General features: G+C 41.5%; 1 protein-coding gene across 3 annotated transcripts in view; it reads right to left on the bottom strand.

Moving 5' to 3' along the window:
• ELF1 (E74 like ETS transcription factor 1) overlaps positions 1-15,742 on the bottom strand; it is a 121,820-nt gene that overhangs the window by 11,863 nt on the left and 94,215 nt on the right. For all 3 annotated transcript variants that reach the window (XM_017850175.1, XM_017850174.1, XM_017850176.1), the window contains exons 3-5: positions 13,045-13,225; positions 7,563-7,670; positions 5,997-6,164 (exon numbers count right to left, since the gene is read on the bottom strand). In XM_017850175.1, the coding sequence (XP_017705664.1) occupies positions 5,997-6,164; positions 7,563-7,670; positions 13,045-13,225 (457 nt within the window). The remainder of the gene's footprint in view (positions 1-5,996; positions 6,165-7,562; positions 7,671-13,044; positions 13,226-15,742) is intronic.

Below are 15,742 nucleotides of genomic sequence, written 5' to 3'. Positions count from 1 at the left end.
AAAAAAAAAAAAAGTAACTCAAGAGGACAGAATTATAACCTGTGGGTAGAAGTTTTAGGGACCCAGATATTTGGCTAAACACCCCCCCAGAATTAGCTGGGCCTGGTGGACCTGTAGTCCCAGCTACTTGGGAGGCTGAGGTGGGAGAATCTCTTGAGCCTGGGAGGTCAAGACTACAGTGAGTTGTGATCATGCCACTGCGCTCCAACCTGGGCAACAAAGCAAGACTTTGCCTTAAAAAAATAAAATACACCCTAACACAGACAAAACTGCACAAGTTGAATGAGCTCCTGTTGCAGCAGCTGCCATGTCTAAGTGTTCCAGCCAAGGATGGTGAACAGCATGGGGGTCTTGAGGAGGAGGGTGTCTGTGCACATTCCTAACATCTGACACTCAGCTCCCAACCCTGGCGCATTTTATCCTTTGAGGAGATGATTTTTTCCTAAAGTAAATTATCATTTGGAGTAAATCCTAAGTCAAAGCATGACTCCTAATTCTTCTGTTAGGTATAGGAGTGAGTCGAACCTTTCAGGTTTTTATTTTGTTTGTGTGGCGGGTGAGCAGTGACCCACTGGGCCAGTGGTGTGGTGGTAAAATAATTTACCAGGACAGCTGTAGGTAAAGAAGAGAAGATTTATTAGAGAAAGTAGGAAAATGTGTTGCAAGGTTGTAGTGGGCGGAATCAGTAGAAGAGGAGCTGCCTGCCAGGAGACCAAGGCCGGCTGGGGAGTTTACAGAATGGAACTTGGGCTGATTGATAACTAACTTCCATTTTCCTATCTGCCTAGGTGTTTGATAAATTGAGGTGTTTGTTGATAAGCAGGAAGTTTGTGAGCTCTGTGCGTTTTCTGCTCGGGAGGGCCACATGTCCTGGGCCATAAAGGAAAACAGACCCACAGCATGCGGCTTCATCTCTTTGTTTATCCGTCCTGGACCATGGAGGAAGGCAGACCCATCGCTCATCTGCTTTATCTCTGCTTTCACCTGGTCCCGCCAGCCTGGCTCCTTTTTCCTAATTAGGACTCCGCAGTTTGCATGGTTTCCTTTTTTGTTTTTTAAAAAAAGAGATAGAGTCTCACTCTGTCGCCCAGGCTGGAATGCAGTGGTGCGATCTTGGCTCACTGCAACCTCTGCCTCCTGGGTTCAAGCGATTCTCATGCCTCAGCTTCCCAAGTAGCTGGGATTACAGGCACGTACCACCACGCCTGGCTAATTTTTTTCCATATTTTTAGTAGAGATTGGGTTTCACCATGTTGCTCTCGAATTCCAGACCTCAGGTCGTCTGCCCACCTCAGACGCCCAAAGTACTAGGAATACAGGCATGAGACACTGAGCATGGCCCGATTTCATTTCTTATTTCTATAAATTCCATTTGGTTCTTTATCATACCAATAGTTTTTCAACATTAAGTAGAATATTAGTCTTTTATTTTTTAAGCAGCTTTGTTGAGGTATAACTGACTTATAATAAACCACATATGTTTGGTGTTTATAATTTGACAAGTTGGGACTATGTAAAACCACCACTACATTCAAAACAATGAATATATTCATCACCCCAAAAGTACTTCATGACCTTTTGTAATCCTTACATCTCGCCCTTCCTCACCCTGCCCAATCCACAGGCAACCACTCATCTGTTTCCTGTCATTATAGATTAGTTTGTAGTTTCTAGAGCTTTATATAAATGTAAAACTGACCCTCAAAGAAAATACAGCTTTGAACTGCACAGGCCCACTTATATAGGGATCTTTTTTCAATAAAAGTTACATCAAGTGTGCCTGTGTCTCCTGCCTCCCCCCTTCCACTTGCGCTACTCCTGAGACGGCAAGACCAAACCCTTTTTTACCTCCTCCCTCCTCAGCCTAGCCAACATAAACACAACAAGCATGAAGACCTTTGGCCAGGCAGGGTGGCTCACACCTGTAATCCCAGCATTGTAGAAAGCCAAACCAGGAGGAATGCTTGAGCCTAGAAGTTTAAGACCAAGCTAGGCAACACAGCGAGACCCACCTCTACAAAAATAAAAAGTTAGCTGGGTGTGGTGGGGCTCGCCTGTAGTCTCAGCTATTCAAGAGGCTGAGGTGGGAGGATTGCTTGAGCCCAGGAGTTCCAAGTTGCACTGAGCTATGATCTTGCCATTGCACTCCAGCCTGGGTGACAGAGCAAGACCCTGTCTCAAAAAAAAAAAGGCCTTTATTGATCCACATCTGCTTAATAAATAGTAAATGTATTTTCTCTTCTTAATGATTTTCTTTCTTTCTTTTTTTCTTTCTTTTTTTTCAGACAGAGTTTCACTCTTGTTACCCAGGCTGGAGTGCAATGGTGTGATCTTGGCTCACCACAACCTCCGCCTCCCAGGTTCAAGCAATTCTCCTGCCTCGGCCTCCTGAGTAGTTGGGATTACAGGCATGTGCCACCAGGCCTGGCTAATTTTGTATTTTAGTAGAGACGGGGTTTCTGCATGTTGGTCAGGCTGATCTCGAACTCCTGACCTCAGGTGATCCGCCCACCTTGGCCTCCCAAAGTGCTGGGATTATAGGCATGAGCCACCACGCCCGGCCTATGATTTTCTTAATATTACATTTTCTCTTCCCTAACTTATTTTATTGTAAGAATACAGTATTTAATACATATAACATACAAAATATGTATTAACTGACTGTGTATGTTACCAATAAGGCTTCCAGTTTCCAGTCAACAGTTGGTTATTAGTAGTTAACTTTTTGGGGAGTCAAAAGTTTTACATGGATTTTGGTTGCAGAAGTTGACACTCCTAACCCCACATTGTTTGGGGGTAAACTGTAGAAGCATATTTTTTCTTCTGGCTTCCTTCTCCTAGCACAATTATTTTGAGAGATTCATCCATTTTTGTTGAATGTACCAATTGTATATTGTTCTATTTTGAGTGGTATTTTATTGTGTTGATGAAAGTGCCACTGCACTCCAGCCTGGGTGAGAGAACGAGACTCCATCTCAAAAAAAAAAAAAAAAAAAAGATACACAAATGTTCTTAGCAGCATTATTTGTAGCTGCCCCAAATTGGAAACAACCCAAATCTCATTAACTGCTGATTGGGTAAACAAATACTACATATTTAAAAAAATTTGGGCTGGGCACGGTGGCTCAAGCCTGTAATCCCAGCACTTTGGGAGGCCGAGACAGGCGGATCACGAGGTCAGGAGATCGAGACCATCCTGGCTAACACGGTGAAACCCCGTCTCTACTAAAAAAAATACAAAAAACTAGCCGGGCGAGGTGGCGGGCGCCTGTAGTCCCAGCTACTCGGGAGGCTGGGGCAGGAGAATGGCGTAAACCCGGGAGGCGGAGCTTGCAGTGAGCCGAGATCCGGCCACTGCACTCCAGCCCGGGCGACAGGGCGAGACTCCGTCTCAAAAACAAAACAAAACAAAACAAAAAATTTGTACATAAATGGCCGGGCGCGGTGGCTCATCCATGTAATCCCAGCACTTGGGAGGTCGAGGCGATGGATCACTTGAGGTCAGGAGTTCAAGACCAGCCTGGCCAACATGGTGAAACCTCGTCTCTACTAAAAATACAAACATTAACCAGGCGTGGTGGTGCATGCCTTTAATCCCAGCTACCTGGGAGGCAGAGACAGGAGAATCACCTGAACCCAAGAGGTGGAAGATGAAGTGAGTTGAGATCAGCCATTTATGTACAAATTTTTCTATAAACACCGTGAACCCTGGGCCTGTCTTAACCTGGGTTTACAACTAGATTTTAAACTACCACTGACATTAGGAATTGCCAGCCATGCAATTAACAAAGACGTAGCCCCAGGGCTGTAATAACTATGGGGAACCAGGCAGAAGCTCTTACAGAATTGCTCAGGTGGGTTATACATTCAACCCAGGCCATACAAGATTTCCTCAGATAAAGCCCTGTTGAAGGTGAATTCACATTTTAGTATCACAGAATACATGAGGAAGACACTTTCTGAGTGAGAAGCAGCAGACACAGGAAACCCTAGGATTAGTTCTCTAAGAATCACACATAATAGAATCATTAAATAGAAACTTTACATAGTATGATTAGAGTTTTTAAAGCAAAAGAAAAAAAAAACAGTGTCAAAGAATAAGGCTATTAAAAAAGACTAGGTGGGAACTTCCTCTTCTAGTCAAGACGGAATAACACAACATGGATTTATCTTCCCACCTGAAACAATTAAAAACACAGAAAAAATGTATGAAACAATGGTACGGAAGAAACTGGACATCGGTCAACAAAAGTCAGTGATCCCCAAGAGACAGGAAATAAATGAGGCAAGTCCTATGATTGCCCCACCTTAATACATGAAGAAAAAATTTTTTGGAAAGTAATGTTTCTGAAAAATATTTAATGTATACTTAACATGTGATCCAACCATTCCACTACTAAGTATTTACCCAAAACAAATTAAACCAGAATTTCTCTACTCAGAGGCCTGGCTGAATGGGACCCAAGCTTCCTTGACATCCGTCTGCGCCAATGGGTGGATTTTTTTCCCCCCAAGAAGGTATATCCCTTCAAAGGTCCCAGTTACATGCGGAGGTCTCTGTCCAATACCCCATCTTGCATAGCCCAAGATCTAAGCTTCTGCCTCAACATAAGCAATAAAACCAAAGCCCCTTGGCATATCCTTCTCAGCCCTTCTGAGCTGCTGCAGTGTCGGCTCCTGTTTACTATTTTTATTTTCCTCTTCATTTTCGGCTCTTGGAATTTCCCTGACTTTCACATGAACTTAGGTTACTGGGTGGGTGGTGATGCTATTAATCAAGACATTATACTCAAAATACTAAGCAAGCATGAATAGAATCAGAAGGCAATAAAATGGAAAAGGTGTCAGACTTTAGAATGCAAGTGTGGTCCTAATTGGCAAAAAATTAAAAATTCCCATTCAACACATCCTAACATACTCCTCTTCAGTTACTTACCTGTTGATTTCCAACCCATTGTATTTTTTCCAACTGGAGTCTTATACTGGAATCACTGGTACAGACCGGAGGCTTTCAAAAAATAACCCCTGGGAAGAAAGCTGACTAGCCCTCACCCAAGGATGAAAGGGTTTAGATAGAAATCTGAGGCTTTAAAAAGTTGGAAAATCCCTTTTCTGTAAGATAGACCAAACTGTAAGATAGACCAAACATTTTTAAAGTATAAAATAATTTAATTATTATAATTTTTTTTTGAGATGGAGTTTCCCTCTTGTTGCCCAGGCTAGAGTTCGATGGTGTGGTCTCAGCTCACTGCAACCTCCACCTCCTGGGTTCAAGTGATTCTCTTGCCTCAGCTTCCCAAGTAGCTGGGATTACAGGCACCTGCCATCACGCCTGGCTAATTTTTGTATTTTTAGTAGAGATGGGGTTTCACTGTATTGGCCAGGCTGGTCTCAAACTCCTGACCTCAGGTTATCCACCCACCTCTGCCTCCCAAAGTGCTGGGATTAAAGGCGTGAGCCACTGTACCTGGCCCAAAAATTTAATTTTTTTAAAACAAATGACTCTACTATGAAGAAATACCTCTTTTTCTTATTTATTTTTTATTTTATTTTATTTTATTTCTTAGAGATAGATTTTCACTCTGTTGCCCAGGCTGGAGTGCAGTGGCATGATCTTAGCTCTCTGAAACCTGTAACTCCTGAGCTCAAGGGATCCTCCACCTTGGCCTCCCAAGTATCTAGGACTACAGGTGCCCACCATGCCTGGCTAACTCTTAAAATTTTTTTGTAGAGATGAGGTCTTGCTTTGTTGCCCAGGCTGGTCTCAAACTCCTGGCCTCAAGCAATCTTCTTGCCTCGGCCTCTTAAAGTGCTGGGATTACAGGCATGAATCTCCGTGCCTGGCCAAGAAATACCTCGTATTTCCATTTTGTGCCTTCAATATTTTTCTTACATAAGTTTGAACTGCTGTAGGAAAGAACTACATAGAATAAAAATGGTATCTAGATTTTACATCAAGACTTGACTGTGTGCCCTAAATGAAGTAACCCACCTACCTTTTTTCCTCTTAGGCTGTTCTGGTGATGAGGCTCCCGGTGAGTCTGCGTATTTTTCTTGCACCTGCTGTGTCTCCATCACTTCAGGAATCCCATCTAATGTGACGGATACATGGGTGACTGGGGCAACAACCATGTCATCTTCAGGTGAACTGAATATATTATTATCTAATGAAAATAAAATCAACTAATTATAGTCCACTGTGTATTATAAGTAAAAAACGATTGATAAAATTTCTTGTTTTTATTATGACTAGAAGATTAAAGTAGAAATAAAATCTTGAAATCTATTCCTGCTTTTAATTTCCTCTTCCCTAAATCAAATACCCTAAACCAGTCCAGGCGCAGCTGAGCTATTTCAATGTCTTTCTTACTTGACTTCCTATCACCAGTGTGTCTCGTTTCTCCTCTTGATTATTGACATTGCTGTGAGAGTTATTTTCTGAAACCTAAGTCTGACCTGACCATACTCCTCTACACAAAAACTTTATACCCGGAAAATTAGGGGGAAAAAAAAGAAACCTGACGTATCTTTCCATAGTTCATAGGAAAAACAATAAACAACAACAACAAAAAACATAAGCACAACCCATCTCTACAGCATGCCTTACAGAGCTTCTGTAATCTAGTTCCAAACCTACCTTTCCAATCTCATTTCCCACCCACCACGAAGCTTACACTTCAACCACACCAAAACATCTCGATCTCAAAGATTTCATTCATTTTCTTTAACAGATCTGTGTCCTGTAGTTTACCTCTATTCCCTCCAGCTTGAATGACCTTTCATGTCTCTTCTACCTATTAAAAGCTTGTCGTTTACAGCCCACGTCAGAATACTCCTTTAATGAAGCCAGTCTCTGATATTCTCAGCTAGAATACTCACCGCTTCTAGAGCAATTTGCTGTCACTCTTGTGGCCTTTATTCTTGGCTTTGTAGTTATTTACATAAGTAACTGTCTTCAAAATTAAACTGTAAGCTTGAGGAAAGGAACAATATCTACTCATTTGCAGCTCATGTTATTGCCTAATTATTGCTGCTGTGAATATAGTAAATATTCAATAAATATTTTGGAATGATTTAGTAATAATTTACTTTATGAATTTGATTGTCAGAAAAGCCCAAAGGAGAACATGAAATTTAAAGCAGATCAATAATGTGGCAGTGAATTTTATGCCATGATGTGTTAGTAAAATTTTCAATAGATTGTTGCCTATTTGCTGATAAATAACTACAGAGATGACTACATTATAATCATTTGGGCCCTTGATACCCTAATACTCTGATCAATATGTTAGGAGAAGAAATTCTGTATGATCTTCTATTCGGTAACTAATAAATTATATATTTTTTGTTCCCAAAGGCTTCATTCTCAAATTAAAATGTCGCCTTTAACTCTACATTTTTGCAAAAGCATCTCAATTCCTACTATACCTTAAAATGTGATTGTAACAAAAAATATATAACATCATTTCTAATCTCTTGAGTTTACTATCTAATAGAGAAAGATGGCAGGAGTGACTTAACGAAGTACATAAACATGAACAATCATAACCATAACCACTCACTTAATCGTTTTTCATCCAGCATAGGGCCAGGAGAATCCATATTGAGGAGTGCCTCAGCAGCCTCAATAGTTTCAATTGTTTCATCTCCGTCATGACAAGAAGCTTCAACTGCAACACATTTAAAGAGAAAATTAAATTAGCCACAAGACATCTGTTACTCTGAACGTCATACACTGCTTATCTCTAGAACCAGAACACATCATTTAATATTTTAGTTTATATACATATAAACTATAAACACATAAAATTATACTAAACCTGGGCGGCACAGTGGCTCATTCCTGTAATCCTGCACTCTGGGAGGCCAAGGCAAGCAGACTGCTTGAGGTCAGGAGTCTGAGACTGGCCAACATGGAGAAACCCCGTTTCTATTAAAAATACAAAAAAATCAGCTGGGCGTGGTGGCATGCACCTGTAGTCCCAACTACTCAGGAGACTGAGACAGGAGAACTGCTTGAACCCAGAAGGTGGAGATTGCAGTGAGCCGAGACTGAACCACTGCACTCCAGCCTGGGTGACAGAGCGAGACTCTGTTTAAAAAAAAAAAAAAAAAAAAAATTACATTAAAAAATCAATAGTTCCTTAATATTAAATAGCCAACCAGCATTCAAATGTCCAATTGTGTTAAAAAATCATAAATGGTGGCAGTGCAAGGAAAGACAAGACAGTTTTTTTTTTTTTAATCAAATTAAGTCTGCATATCGCAATTGACTGATACATTTCTGAGTTGCCATTCATGTGTCCAGCTTTTTTTACTTTGCAATTTATTTGTTGAAGAAATCAGGCTGTTTATTCATGTAGAGTTTCCCATAGTTTGGATTTTGCCAACTATATTCCTATTGTGTAGCTTAACATGTTTTTCTACACCCCCTCTAACTGAGTAGTCACATCTGGAGGCTTGATGAAATTCAAGTTTAATTTTTTCTGGCAAGACTAAGAAACAATTTATGTATTCTGATGACAGCTCAAAATATAATCTAAGCCTCAAATTTCATAAAATCATTAAATTTTTTTGGTTTTGCTTTTTTTTTTTGAGACAAGATCTTACCCTGTCTCCCAGGCCAGAGTGTAGTGGCTCAATTATAGCTCACTGTAACCATAAACTCCTAGGCTCAAGCAATCCTACCACCTCAGCCTCCCGAGTAGCCAGGACTACAGGCTCAGGCCACCATGCCCAGCTAATTTTTAAAATATTTTGTGGGCCGGGCGCGGTGGCTCAACCCTGTAATCCCAGCACTTTGGGGAGGCCGGACGGGCGATCAGAAGGGCGGATCACGAGGTCAGGAGATCGAGGACCATCCTGGCTAACATGGTGAAACCCCGTGTCTCTACTAAAACTACAAAAAACTAGCTGGGGCAGGTGCGGCGCCTGTTTAGTCCCAGCTACTCGGAGAGAAGGCTGAGGGCAGGAGAATGGCCGTTGAACCCGGGAGGCGGAGCTTGAAGTGAGCTGAGATCGGCCTAGCACTCCAGCTCGGGTGCAGAGCGAGGACTCCGTCTCCAAAAAAAAAAAAAAAAAAAATTTTTTTTGTGGGACAGGGTCCCACTATATTGCTCACACTGGCCTTGAATTCCTGGGCTCAAGTGATCCTCCCTCCTCAGCCTCCCAAAGTTCTGGGATTACAGGTGTGAGCCACTGCATCTGGTCAAATTTTTTATTATGAAAATTTTAAACAAAACAAAGAATTGTGGAGTACAGTATATATAATGAATCCCCATGTGCCCATTCCCAGCTTCAACTATTATCACCAAATAGCCAATCTTCTTTCAACCATACCCCACTCACTGCCCCTGAGTCCTTACCCTCTGTACAGGATTATTTTGAAGGAATCTAAGATACCATATTTTATCTCTAAATACCTCAGCATGTGTATCTAAAAGATGTCTAACACAATACTACTATCATATCTTAAATATACTAACAATAATTTTTTTTTTTTTTTGAGACAAAGTTTCACTCTTGTTGCCCAGGATGGAGTGCAATGGTGTGACCTTGGCTAACTGCAATGTCTGCCTTCCAGATTCAAGAGATTCTCTTGCCTCAGCCTCCCGAGTAGCTGGGATTACAGGCATGCGCCACCATGCCCGGCTAATTCTGTATTTTCAGTAGACACAGGATTTCTCCATGTTGGTCAGGCGGGTCTCGAACTCCCAACCTCAGGTGATCCACCCGCCTCGGCCTCCCAAAGTGCTGGGATTACAGGTGTCAGCTGCCCAGCCCACACTAATTCTTTAATATCATCTATTACAGGCTTAATGGTATCCCCCAAAATTCTATGTTGACATGCTAACCCACAGTACCTCTGAATGTCTTTAAAGAGATAACTGAGTTAAAATGAGGTTATTTTAACTCATTTAACTGTAGGCCCTAATCCAATATGGTTAGTGTCCCTCTAAGATGAAATATGAACACAGGCAGGTACAAAAGGGAAGACTATGGGAAGACACTGGAAGACAGTCACCTATAAGTCCAGAAAGAAGCCTCAGAAGGAACTAACCCTACCAATACCTTGATCTCAGACTTCTAGCTTCCAGAACTGTGAGAAAATCAATGTCTCATTTGAGCCACCCAGTCTGTGGTACTTTCTTGTGGCAGTCCTAGCAAACTAACACATCATCTGAAGCGCCACCTAACACATGTAAGAACAAAAATGTCCTATCCTTATTCTTTCTTCCCCTAGAGCTTCTCAAAGGCTACCGTCGTACCCATTGGGGAATAAGGAAGATTACGAGGTTCTTCCCTTTTTCATGACATTGCTCAGAAAAGGATAGAAGAGTTAAAAAGTTTTGGTAAGTTGGGAGGTAACGGAAAGGGAAGAAAAAACGCAAAGAGAGAATCTGGTTTTCAAGATCTGGCTTGCCTTCCAGACCCATTCCACATCAGTTCTATTTTCTAGGAAAGAACCTGGCTACATCTTGTCATCTGCTGTCTTCAGGTCTAAATGCAAGGGAGTGACGCACTGAAGGGAAGAGGCAATTCCTTCTCCTAAAGACCTAATACCTGCTTTCCTAGATTCAATTTCCTCTCTGAGGGCTAATGCCTTCCCTGATGACTAGAATTAGGAATACTCCTTCCAGAAAGACAGTGGTCCTCAACTTGCAAAGAGTGTAGCCTTACCCTAAGGCTTTAAAAGTTACATCCTTGGCCGGGCGCGGTGGCTCAAGCCTGTAATCCCAGCACTTTGGGAGGCCGAGACGGGCGGATCACGAGGTCAGCAGATCGAGACCATCCTGGCTAACACGGTGAAACCCCGTCTCTACTAAAATACAAAACTAGCCGGGCAAGGTGGCGGACGCCTGTAGTCCCAGCTATTCGGGAGGCTGAGGCAGGAGAATGGCGTGAACCCGGGAGCCGGAGCTTGCAGTGAGCTGAGATCCGGCCACTGCACTCCAGTCCGGGCGACAGAGCGAGACTCCGCCTCAAAAAAAAAATTAAAAAAAATAAAAAATAAAAGTTACATCCTTACCCTAAGGCTTTAAAAGTTACATCAGAATACACTGCTACACCCCCACTAACTACAAGGCAGATACATGCATAGTGGTGTTTCTTCTGTTACACCAACAGATCAGAGAGTAATGAATAGAAACTTCTAACCTGATTAGTCTAATTCCCTTACTGGTAAGGGAGAAGTAACTCTAGATTCAACAAAAAACTTTTATTGGTTTGTTCTGAACAAAAAATGTGAATATATGCAAAAAATGCTTTGTAAAAAAAAAAGAGTGATATGGTTTGGATTTGTCCTTGCCCAAATCTCATATTGAATTTTTTTTTTTTTTCTTGAGACAAAGTCTCGCTCTGTCGCCCGGGCTGGAGTGCAGTGGCCGGATCACCGCCTCCCGGGTTCATGCCATTCTCCTGCCTCAGCCTCCCGAGTAGCTGGGACTATAGGCGCCGCCAACTCGCCCGGATAGTTTTTTGTATTTTTTAGTAGAGACGGGGTTTCACCGCGTTAGCCAGGATGGTCTCGATCTCCTGACCTTGTGATTCGCCCGTCTCGGCCTCCCAAAGTGCTGGGATTACAGGCTTGAGCCACCGCGCCCGGCCCTCATGTCGAATTTTAAACCCCAATGTTGGAGGAGGAGCCTGGTGGGAGGTGACTGGATCGTGGAGGTGGATTTTCCGCTTGCTATTCTCATGATGGTGAATGAATTCTCATGAGATCTGGTGGTTTGAAAGTGGGTAGTACCCCCTACCACCCTGCTTTCTGTTCCTCCTGCTCCAGCGATGTAGGATGTGTCTGCTTCCCCTTTGCCTCCCACCATGACTGTAAGCTTCCTGAGGTCTCCCCAGCCATGCTTCCTGTACAGCCTGCACAACCATGAGCCAATTAAACCTTTTTTCTTTATACGTATTACCCAGTCTCAGGTAGTTCTTTATAGCAGTGTGAGAAGTGACAAAAACAGGACAATACCAAGATGAGGTATTGACAACCAATGTTATCAGTGGGGCCTCTCCCTCACCAGATGGATACAGTCATTCTAACTTTCCCCTGATTTAAAATGTTACTGTATCATATGTTAACTTCCTAAATAGATCAGAACCTGCATTTAGACTTACTATTCAGTTCTAAGGCATTGTGCTATATGCTAAGGTAAAGCTGAGAAAAAGGCAGCCCCAGTACTTGCCACTATGAAATCTACAGATATACCTTGTCATGCCTATTTCTGATAAACTTTCTTTTACGAATAAAGTTGCAAATATTTACTTCCAAATAGTTTTCTCAAATATCCACAACATCCCTGGACAAGATATAGGAATGTAAATGAATAGAAAAAGAAAGCATGTACCAGTTTCTAAGTGATGAAAGTATTATTACTACAGTCTCACATTTATGTAGCCTAATCTTCAAGTTTAAAACATCTTACTAGTTCTGACTGAACCAGAAAAGAAATCTATAAATACCAGGACCTTATCATACATGTGGGTCATAGCCCACCATTATGCTTCCTGTGGCAGTGGTAAGAAAAGAACATTCTTCTCTTTCCCTACAAAACAACTTATTTTGTTCACAGGAATATAGAGGAAGGCATATAAGAAAGAACTCAGTGAGCTGGGTGGGGTGGTGCATGACTGTTGTCCCAGTTATTCAGGAGGCTGAGGCAGGAGGATCACTTGAGCCCAGGAGTCCAAGTCTAGGCTGGGCAATACAGTAAGACTCCATTTCTTTTAGAAAAAAAAAAAAAAAAAAAAAGGTGTTCAGTGAAGACTTGATGAATTGAGTAGGTTTGGTTCCTTTTACATGCCTCTTATTTTGTCACATTCATCTCAATATATTTAGGAAAGGAGAAATGGGAGATGACAGTACTAAAACCAGCAGATGAAACAGAAAATGTAAATTTCTTCTCTACATAGGGCTCTAGTTTCTTAAGGTAATACAGTTCAAAACCAAGTTAGGGGCGTTTTATGGCCCACAAACTCAGGATGAGGACACTGCCTAACGCTGTGCTGCAGCAAGGTCCTACTGGATGGAGACACACGCACCTGTAAGGGTGATGTCATCATCATCATCGTCTATGATTTCCTCTTCAGCAACATCCAGTGAACTCTCGGTAATCATGTCATTGGGCTCTTCCACACAGGCTAGACCGGCATAACTATTGAGAATATCAGCACCAGGAACATGTTCCACAATTACGGCAGGAAAAATAGCTGGATCGCCAAGCTGAGGGGTTAGGGAGAGGTAAATGAAAACAAAGGATTAACACAGTTTTGCTTTTGTTAAATACTGCTCAAAACTATTTTATACTAGCCATCAATTTAATTTTTAGATTATCAGGCTGTATCTCTACAATCCTTCTAGGCATTAGGAAATTTCTGTCTATTACAACCAAATAATGGCATTAAAATTTAAAAATGAAAGCCGGGCGCAGTGACTCATGTCTGTAATCCCAGCACTCTGGGAGGCCGAGGTGGGCAGATCACGAGGTCAGGAGATCAAGACCATCCTGGCTAACGTGGTGAAACCCTGTCTCTACTAAAAATACAAAAATTAGCTGGGCATGGTGGCACATGCCTGTAGTCCCAGCTACTAGGGAGGCTGAGGCAGGAGAATCACTTGAACCTGGGAGGTGGAGGCTGCAGTGAGCCGAGATCGCGCCACTGCACTCAAGCCTGGGTAACAGAGTGAGACTCCATCTCAAAAAAAAAAAATAATAAAATAAATAAAATGTTAATTAAATAAAATCTCCTGGGTTCAAGCTATCTTCTCAAATGTAAAAAAAAGTTTCTGCTCATAGATAATATAATGCCAGGCACCTTACTATTTTCCTTAAGTAAGTCTGCTATATTCAAAATATTATTTATGATTTCATTACAACTAAGCAGCCTCCATCTTTTAAAATTAATGTTTACTGAACTACCCACTGAGGTTAGACATTACTTCTGTCATAAGAATTTAATTACCCGAAATAAATATGTATCATAGGTGCTAAACAGATAATATCCTTGCCTTCGAGAATGCTATGTTCTGAAATTTATGGTTAATAATCCTAAAACACATTTGGATCGTTTTATTTCAAAATATTTCTTCCTGTTTCAGAAAAGAGGAAGCTAGCTAGAAAAGTAACTGGCTCTTCAAATAGTAAAACAAATTTTAAAACAGAAACTAGGAGGCTCAAAAATTATACTATAGAAGCCAGGCACGGTGGCATGTGCCTGTAGTCCCAGCGACCTAGAAGGCTGAAACAGGAGGATGGCTTGAGCCCAGGAGTTCAAGGCTATACTGTGCTATAATCACATCTGTGACTAGCTACTGCACTTCTGCCTGGGCAACATGGCAAAACCCTGTCACAAAAAAAAAAAAAAAAAAGAAAAAAAGAAAGAAAGAAAGAAAGAAAAATATTATACTGTAACTCACACAAATACACTTCACACACCTTAGAGAAAATATATAAAATGTCCAAAGCAAAGTGTAGCTAGCCTTCCCTTTTCCTTTTTTGACAGGTAAACTGTAGACATGCAATCCCACCTAGCATGAACATGCACTTGTTAAAACACTTTTCCTTTTCTTTTCTTCTAAGAGCTCAATTAAGCTCCTGGTCTTCTCAAGGTTTAGTCCAGAGTTAAGCACTTTTATGCTGCAAAAACCCTATGTACAAGGTAGGAACAGAGCTCATCACTTCATCCACTGATAAGTCAGAGACAGGCGTGTAAATCGCAATTCACAGGAGCAGTTCTCACCCAAATGAAACCAAAGTATTCCTCCCTATCCAAATCTATTTGGCTCCTGCAGCTTGGGTAGAGTGTGCTAATGTGTACATAACAAGGGATACCTCCAAAATTTTGAATCTATACAGTTCTTGATTTTCGGTTAACCACAGATACTTGTTACTACTTTATTCCTTGTCCTGTTCTACTAACCGGTAATTACTGTATTCTCCAGAATCCTCCATTATAATCATTGTCACTTCTACCACAGTGCCCTTCCCAGAGGCAATCACTGCTACCAATTTCTTTGTTCCATAACAGACAGTAAATGTACAGTCAGGCATACTCCAAAATGCTTTAAACAATCATAAATTCAGTTTAAATTTAATAATTTTTAAACTATTTAATAAGAAAAATTTCAAACACACAAACGTCAAGAGAAAAAAAATGTTTCCTTTGAAGCAAAAGGTTTATTAAGAATGGTTTTGAAGTCTTTGGGATTAAAAAAAGAAAAAGAGTGGACAGGCATGGTGGCTCATGCCTGCAATCCCAGCATTTTGGGAGGCCAAGGCGGGCGGATCACTTGAGGTCAGGAGTTTGAGACCAGCCTGGTCAACACAGTGAAACCTTGTTTTTACTAAAAAAAATACAAAAATTTAGCCAGGCATGGTGACGGGCACCTGCAATCCCAGCTACTTAGGAGGGAGAGGCAGGGGAATGGCTTAAACCTGGGAGGTGGAGGTTGCAGTGAACCAAGGTCGCACCACTGCACTCTGGTCTGGGTGAAGGAGACTGTCTCAAGAGAAAAAAAAAAAGAGAGAAGAATTAAAAGAGACACATGGTTCTGTGATATAGAAGGCAGCAACATACAGCAGAAAAGAAAAACTGGGAACCAGGAGATCTAGGGCCTTCTCCAACCCTGATTTCATGACCTTATTTTCTGAACCTTTAAATGAATGAAGAGCACCAGATGATCCTACAGGCCCTTCCAGGTTTTGCTTTGTTAATTTTTTTTTTTTTTTTTTTTTTTTTT

Source organism: Rhinopithecus bieti, unplaced genomic scaffold (genome assembly GCF_001698545.2).
Source record: "Rhinopithecus bieti isolate Rb0 unplaced genomic scaffold, ASM169854v2 scaffold_32955, whole genome shotgun sequence".
NCBI lineage: Eukaryota > Metazoa > Chordata > Mammalia > Primates > Cercopithecidae > Rhinopithecus > Rhinopithecus bieti.
Note: the sequence above shows the minus strand (reverse complement) of the source record. Positions and strands in the feature narration are given on the sequence as shown.